The sequence below is a fragment of the Ochotona princeps genome, chromosome 7, assembly GCF_030435755.1.
Source record: "Ochotona princeps isolate mOchPri1 chromosome 7, mOchPri1.hap1, whole genome shotgun sequence".
NCBI classification, from domain to species: Eukaryota; Metazoa; Chordata; class Mammalia; order Lagomorpha; family Ochotonidae; genus Ochotona; species Ochotona princeps.
Window position 1 is genome coordinate 33112019 of NC_080838.1, and position 8431 is coordinate 33120449.

The 8431-nt window shown below is 36.9% G+C and overlaps 1 protein-coding gene across 1 annotated transcript; it reads left to right on the forward strand.

Moving 5' to 3' along the window:
- Nucleotides 1-880: 880 nt before the first annotated feature.
- On the forward strand, nucleotides 881-4181 carry FABP2 (fatty acid binding protein 2). The gene is made up of 4 exons (XM_004594531.2): nucleotides 881-1024; nucleotides 2238-2410; nucleotides 3559-3666; nucleotides 4045-4181. The coding sequence occupies exons 1-4, from the start codon at nucleotides 958-960 to the stop codon at nucleotides 4093-4095; spliced, it is 399 nt and encodes a 132-aa protein (XP_004594588.1). The 5' UTR covers nucleotides 881-957; the 3' UTR covers nucleotides 4096-4181.
- The last annotated feature ends 4250 nt before the right edge of the window (nucleotides 4182-8431 follow it).

Sequence of the window (8431 nt, forward strand, 5' to 3'; positions counted from 1 at the left end):
TCTTTTTATCTTTCTTGCTACTCTCTGTACTCTCATCCCATACACACGCCAAGATACCTGTGAAAACTCCTGGGACTAAGATACGTTTATTTTGGTACAAAAAAAAAAGTGTTGAAATCCATGCACAGTGGTTTTTTTTTTCTTTTTTTCTGAATTTCCATGAACCTTTCGAAGATTCTCATATTGTGCTGTCACTCTGTCAGATTTGGCTATTAGAGGGATTAAAGTAAGACAAAGAAGTGTCTTTAGTTAATAGTATAGCTAACATCTGGCTTCCGCGCTTTGCACATGCCAGATGTGTAAAGCTGATTCTTCTGTGAGAGTTTTTATGTTATCTACCTCTTGAAATTTTACTCACTAACCAAGACCATTCAAATCAAATCCACAACCTGAAGGGTTGCCCACTCAATGCTAGAATATTTATCCGAACTCCTAGCAACTATAAACATAGATTAAATGGCATATGAGGAAGTTAATTTCTGATCTCAACAATCATATCAACTTTAACTCTTCAAGTTTATTTGGTCACAATGTCTTGTTTTCAAGGCACATCATAGGGTAAAAAGAAGAGGTCATTAATAATCACATCATCCTGCATTATTAAATATGTGCTATAAATTATGTTAGCCACAATACAGTGTGCACTTTGAACATGTAAGTAGGAAAACTCTTTTCAGACAGCCTGTATTCTAATTCTTGAAGTAAATAAGTCCATGAGTTGCAGTTTAGGACAGAGCAATTATGCCTATGTTTTAATTCAACTGAGTTTCAGAAGAGCTAAGATATTTATACAAAGAGGAGATTGAACTGATTCACATCAGAGTACTCAGGTGATCTTTTGAACTTTAAACTTCCACCTCATACTATGAAGCTGTCTCTAAGATAAGAAACAGAATAAATTCTCTCCTAAGGATTGCTCTGGATCTCTGATTGCCCAAGACTAACTCACCTGAGACCATGGCGTTCGATGGTACTTGGAAAGTCTGCCAGAATGACAACTATGACAACTTCATGGAAAAAATGGGTAAGGATTTCATTTTCAGTGGCTTTTTATATTTTTGCACACACCTTTTCTGACTTAGGATTGGTTCTGATGTGGAGAAGATCCAGAAGATAAGGGAAGAATATATTGTCTCAATAGAGGAGACACAAGGACAAGATCAAGATGTGTCTCCAGCTCTCCTTTCATGTTGGTTTACCAATATCACGGAAAACTAACACTGCTTTTTGAGAAACAAAGTCGCAACGTAAAGATAATCTCCAGCTTTTAAAGCATCAAATTCTGAAGGTGGCAAAAGCAAAGATAATTTGCTACATTAATAGAAAAAAGTTCCACCAAAATTCACAATGCCAAATAATGAGGTTCAGATCTTTTTTTCTGACTTGTAAAACTCTGGGAGTAATCTTAAAAAGCTATGTATTTCCTTCAGGAGTTGAATTTAAGTGATTTATAACTCTATTCTAATACTCTGACCGTTCAGACACTATATAAGAAGAGCAAAAAACTGTCAGTTCCTTACATCCTATAGTTTCAGTGATTCCAAGTTTATAGGATTTATATATTCTTGTAATAATGAATTTGGCTGTGCAATTTTCTAATGTTCTCATTTTGTGCCAAAAATACCACAACAGCAAAAAGAATTATTAAGCTCAAAATTTATAAGCCATTAAGAAAAACAAAGGGGCACTAATAAAAAGACTACCGTATATGTGGAAGTAGTTATATAGGAGTGATCTAAACACTTCATTTGACATTTCTGCATTTTGATTTCCTTAACACTATGACAAAGGTTTTTCTTTCTAAAATTATTCAACACTGTGATTCTAAAATTATTTTTTATGATTCAATGTTTTTATCCCTACAAAGGGAACAACTTTCATGTGCTCTGACATATAGTTTTAAGAACATAATATTTCCTATGCCATCTCTTTTCCCTTTCATTCTCATTGCCTCTTCTCCTTTCTTATTTTTAATTTCTGCAATGACATATTTTCAACTTACAGTATAGTAAGATTCTAAAATTCTATGTTTCACTTTTCTTAAGCTTTAGAGAATAAATCAGTTCTTTTAATCTGAATAAACTTTCTCTACAAAAGGAGTCTGAATGCTCTCCTACAAAGGCAATGCTACTGTGTTTTCTTTGCAACCCCCAAAATAAAATAAAACAGAAATTAGAGAAATAAATACTCTCCATGACAGTTTGATTTTATTTTGTCCAATCTGTTTCCTTTTAAAGGTATTAATGTGATGAAAAGGAAGCTTGCAGCTCATGATAATCTGAAGGTGACAATTAAACAAGATGGAAACAAGTTCACAGTCAAAGAATCAAGCACTTTTCGAACCATTGATATTGTTTTTGAACTTGGTGTCACATTTAATTATACCTTAGCAGATGGGACTGAAGTCAGTGTAAGAAATTTTTCATCAGTAATATATTCTTGATTTTTCTGTCCATACTAAAATAATTTCTGCTTTATAAAATTGGTGGTTTAACTAATGCAGGTCTCTATTTACTGGAAGGACAAATGAATTTCCTCCATATTATACACTGCACAAATGGAGAGAATGTATTTAAATATAATATCTATGACCTCATACAAATCTGTAAAGAACTTGCACTGAACACTGACAATTAGAAAAATACCCTGTGAATGACTGAGTATATACCTATTTATAATGAAATTTATGTTTTCAACAGATTTTTAAAACCCCTTTTTAGTCTCAGAATTTTCCTAAATAAGTTTCCAAGGACAATTTAATTGCTGAGTGTCTTATCAATTATGCCATTCTTTTTTTTTCCAAAGACATATTCTTATTTATTTGAAAGTCAGATATACAGAGAGGAGTAGAGACAGAAAGGAAGATCTTCCGTCCATTGATTTACTCCCCAAGTAAATCTGCTGCAACAGCCAGAGCTGAGTTGATCTAAAGCCAGGAACCAGGAGCTTCTTCTGGGTTTCCCATGTGGGTATAGGGTCCCAAGGCTTTGGGCCATCCTGAACTCTTTTCCCAGGCCACAAGCAAGGAGCTGAATGGGAAGCAGGGATGCTAGGATCCAACTTGGTGCCCATATGGGATCCCGACACATGCAAAGCGAGGACTTTAGCTGCTAGGCTACTGTGCCAGGCCCCATATGCCATTCTTTAATTACTGCTACAGTCACATATTAAACAAGCAGTGTTTATCCTCTCCATAAAACTAACTCAAAACCTGACTAAATTTAACACACTCAACATAAATGACTTACAAAAAAAAAATCATTGTTTACCTTCCTTAAAATTCAGCATATGGAGAATATAGAAGTAGATGAGTATATTTGCCAACACATAATCTAGAACACAACAGCCTGGGCTCAATCCTGGCTCTGTCATTTTGGGTAAATTATTATGCCATATTATGATTTCTTCATCTGTAAAGTAGAGACAATATCTACAAGAGGTTATTGTGATGATTAAAGGGAAAAATGAATTGAACTGCATAAATTTAGGAATAGTCCCTGTTAAGTGTAAGACTCCACTAAATAGCTCATTATTGCTATTGCTATCATTATTATCTAGGGAGCCTGGACACTTGAGGGAAACAAATTGGTTGGAAAATTCAAGCGGCTGGACAATGGAAATGAACTGAATACCTTCCGAGAAATTATCGGTGGTGAACTAGTCCAGGTAAGTTTGAAATAATTATTATAATTATAGTCCAAAGATTAAAACGATAACAATATTTGTGTTATTACTGAATTACAGCTTCAACAAATAATTATGCATTTTCTTATAAACTTAACAATTTTAAGAATATATTTTCCAGTATCTAGAAAAGAGAACCTATATTATGTCAAATATATCAATGTCTATTTTAACTAAGAATGAAAATGACTACAAACCAAACCATTTTAAATGGGTATCTCATATTCTTCATAAAATGTTGCTATCAAGTGCAAGAAAAACAAGGAACAAATTAATTTAAAGCTATACTCATACTACTGTTTTCTTAATTTGACACTTACATGTTAATGGCAAATTCTTTTGTTTCTTAACACCTTTCAGACGTACACATATGAAGGTGTGGAAGCCAAGAGGCACTTCAAAAAGGAGTAAGCCTCATTCTTCGAGCAGAGCCAGCAACACAAATTGGATGGAGGATCTACACTGCAACAAAACTGTTTTTTCTTTCCTCATGAAATCTAGTTAAGCCCTTTATAGATAGTGATGTGTTTTCAGTCTTATGAAAGCCAAAGAAGTAAAAGCTAATTCAAATTTAGTTTCTTTGTCACTATTTATGACATACGTTTACGGGTGCCCTAAAGAAATTCTGCAAAGGAAAACACTGTTCCCACACTCCCATACTGCCATATTAGAAACTCTTGCCTAAATGACAACAAAACTGTGAGACACAGGTATTAAAGACTGCCATTATTGTTGGTGCTATTGTTATTAACATTTGCTAAACCAAAGGCATGGATTGCCTGAGAATTTTTTAAAAAGTTATCTGGGTTTTGCATAATTTTCTTAATAACATCTATTACTATTAAATAGCATATGACAACTATGAAACCTAGAAATGATAAGAGCAAACATAAAATAAATATTCTCACATACTCACACAGATTCTGATAGACACGCTTCGTGTCGCCTTCCCTGGGTGTGGGCATTTCCTGGTACATGCCCACTGGAAGACTGTAAACCCAAAAACCTAGAAATAGTAAAACCAAATACAAAATAGACATTCCCATGTCCTCACACAGATTCACAGACATATTCCACATCCCTTTCCCCGTGTGTGGGCATCTCCTGCTAGTCACCACTTGGAGGACTGGGAGAGGACAGAAGTAATGTCCTGAGTTCAGTGACTAGTACATCTTTTTCTCTATTTTCCATGAGAGAACTGAGTATCTTACAACATGAGAATCCGTATTCTTCTGCCTATTTTTGTTTGTATTTAAAAGTTTCTGTAATAGTCATATATTTACATACACACATAACTTCAGGATCCAACCACTTCTTGTCATGTTCATGGCCACACAGCTATTCTGAGACATTCTAATCTTTCCTTTGAATTACAGTAATAACCCCATGACAAGTCTCTCAACGGACCATGCTTACCCTGCCATCTTAGACCTCTTCAACACAGCATTCAAAAGCATCTTTTTTCTTTTTTAAAGATTTATTTATTTTATTACAAAGGCAGATATACAGAGAGGAAGAGAGACAGAGAGGAAGATCTTCTGTCCGATGTTTCACTCCCCAAGTGAGCCGCAACGGTCGGTGCGCGCCGATCCGAAGCCGGGAACCAGGAACCTCTTCCGGATTTCCCAAGTGGGTGCAGGGTCCCAATGCCTTGGGCCGTCCTCAACTGCCCTCCCAGGCCACAAGCAGGGAGCTGGATGGGAAGTGCAGCTGCCGGGACTAGAACCGGCGCCCATATTGGATCCCGGGGCATTCAAGGCGAGGACTTTAGGCTAGGCCACGCCGCCGGGCCCATCAAAAGCATCTTAAACAGAATGAGATCACAGAACTTTTCTGCATAAAACACTACAATGACCTCACTTCATTTCTGAATTGCTCTCTAATACTCTGTGTGGTTGGATTTCCCCATTACTTCTCTGAAATGTGGTCCTATCTTGCTTGAAATAACAAGGGAAAGAGTGTTCCAAGAAGAGGTAACACGCACGTAGTGGCCAAGGATAATCTCAGTAGAAAGCATAGTACAAATGATTTCAAAAAGGTTATAGAATGTGGAATTTCAAACAAAAACTATAAATTTTTTTTCCTTAGGAACAAGTTCAAGACACTTTCAGAAGTGATGATACCAAACATTAGTCTACCCCTAAATAGCTGAGGGCCCTAGGAATTTAACCATGCCATTATTATTAACTGAAGACAGATAAGTACCCTTGAAAGATGCTTTAAGAAAAAAAAAAAAGTGGGAATCAAATAAAGACTGTAAGGCAGATGCTAATGATTCAAACTCTCCTCATCTTTGATTGATAAAAGGAGTGTGTAGCACTGCTGCCCTCATGAAGATGCCCCGGCCATTTTTCTACTACTATTTTTCCTAACTTTATTGAAATACTCTCATACTAAGCAGATGTTACCTTATCATCAAAAGTTGAGAAGCAAAGGAACTGAGTATTCTAAAAATCTCCTCCCGTGACTTTTGCTCTTGACTGCTCCAGGTTGGCTTCTAATGGATCACTACCACCTCTCGTTAGCCACAGCTTCAACTGTGCTTTCTATTCAGGATCCTGCTGCCACAGCCACACTTCAGCTGATACAATTCTTCAAAGAAATCTCTCAGGACCTAAATCCCACTTCTCTCGAATTCTCAATACCCTTGCTTTTGTTGGCAGTTGATTTGGGTCAACGGTTTTGGCACCCACCTTGGATGTTTTAGCCCAAACTGTCTACGTAGGACCAACTGAGACATCTATCATGGCAGCTACTGCTACTCCTACTGCTCCCACCTCAACGATGGCATGAACAATATGAATTCTTTTTTCAGAAATTGATACGGATGGCATGCTTCTATGGGTTCATCTTCAACATTATTTCATCTCTCCTTATAACAAATTTTTTTTATATTTTTATATTTTTTAATTCAAAAGTCAGATTTATGGAGAGAAGGAGAGACAGAGAGACAAAGATCTGTCTGCTGGTTCACTTCCTAAGTGGCCACAATGGCTGGAGCTGAGCCCATCCGAAGCCAGGAGCTAGGAGCTTCTTTTAGGTCTCCCACGTGGGTACAGGGTCCCACGGCTATGGGCGGTGCTTGACTGTTTTCGCAGGCCACAGGCAGGGAGCTGGATGGGAAGTAGAGGAGCCAGGACATGAACTGGTGCCCATATGGGATCCTGGCACATGCAAGGCAAGGACTTTAGCCACTGAACCATTGCGCTGAGCCATAATAACTAATTTTTTTCCTGTTTTTCAATATTAGCTTTATTGATAAAGTGATATCTTTTTTTTTTTAACTTTACTTCTTTTTACTATTATCATTTTATGATACAGTTCCATAGGCCCTGGGATTTCCCTTATCCCCTCACCATCTCCCTCCCCCTTCACTGAGTTCCCCTATATCATTACTATAGTATAGTTCTTCATACACAGTCATATGTCCATCATTGCAGGCACAGACAATGGCAGACTCCAGAATCCTATTGTCAAGATACAGTAAACAGTTTCATTGGGAGTCCATCTTTGTCTGGAAGTATAGATGCATACTGCATTGTATCCTCACATCTGGATATGTTAGTCTCCATTACACAGTTACTATACATCTCCCTAAACGAAAAGCCATAATACAAAATCAGCAACAGGAAGAAAAATCGAAATTTACAATGCCATGAAGTTAAGTAACATGCTGCTAGTAATAACTAATTTTAAAATGCTAGTTTCTTTGGCACATTTTTCTCCAACAAACTTTCCCTAACCACAAATTATTTCAACATTAGTTCACTCTTTGACTTTGGCACAAATTAGATGCTTTGTTCTTGCTTCAATATGAATTTTGCAGAATGCATATTGCTCTGATATGGACTTTTTTCAAACTGATGTCTTATCGTCTTAGATAAGTATTTCTAAGTATTTCAAGCTGTATCCTGTTCAGGCAAGTTCTAACACATTTGTGCAAGCTGATTTGGGTACAAAAAAATTAAATTCCTTTATTTTTAATTATGTGCTTCCCATGAACTTATTGAAGGTCCTTTGTAAATGTGAAGAACGTGGTTGGACTGAATAGAGTTTCAAGATCATCCAGAACTGGACAAAACCAAGACTAGTGTTCAGGAATGGGCTGACTCACCTCTCTTAGAATTCAAGAATGATGTGCTGAAAAAAGAAATGGGTTTCAAAATCACAGACTTTCCTAAACAGCTTTCTTTTCACTTAGGAAGATCTCAACTTTGCTCACTTGAAAAATAGTAATGATTTTCTGAGTTAGGTGTTGGAGTATTACATCTAACAGTGTTGAGCATGGTTCTTAGCATAAGCTGGTACTCGACAAAAACACACTGACAAGAGTATGCTCCCTTCTCTTATACAAAAGACACATTAAAATGCTTCTACAGTAGATGGGAAAATTCTTGCCTAAATGTCTCACCAAGTCTGTACAATACAGCAAGCCTTAGCCTAGTAAATGAGAACACTTATTTGTGGCACCATCTATGACACAGTAGCTGGAGAGAGCCACTCCATCTCTTTGGCATGCTGCGGAAATCATCTACAGAATGAAGTGGTTTTGAAGTAAATCTCTACATCTCTTCTACTGCAAAGATTCAATGAAGTTCGAATACCAGTGATTCTTCCTTTCCTTGGTAGTTAGTCCCGGTGTTTGGGGAAAGTAGAGAGGGAAATACCATGTACATGGTAAAGGGTGCGTGGCTGCATCACTGAATGATCTCTGTTGGTTCAGAAGCATGTTATGTTCATCTTAATT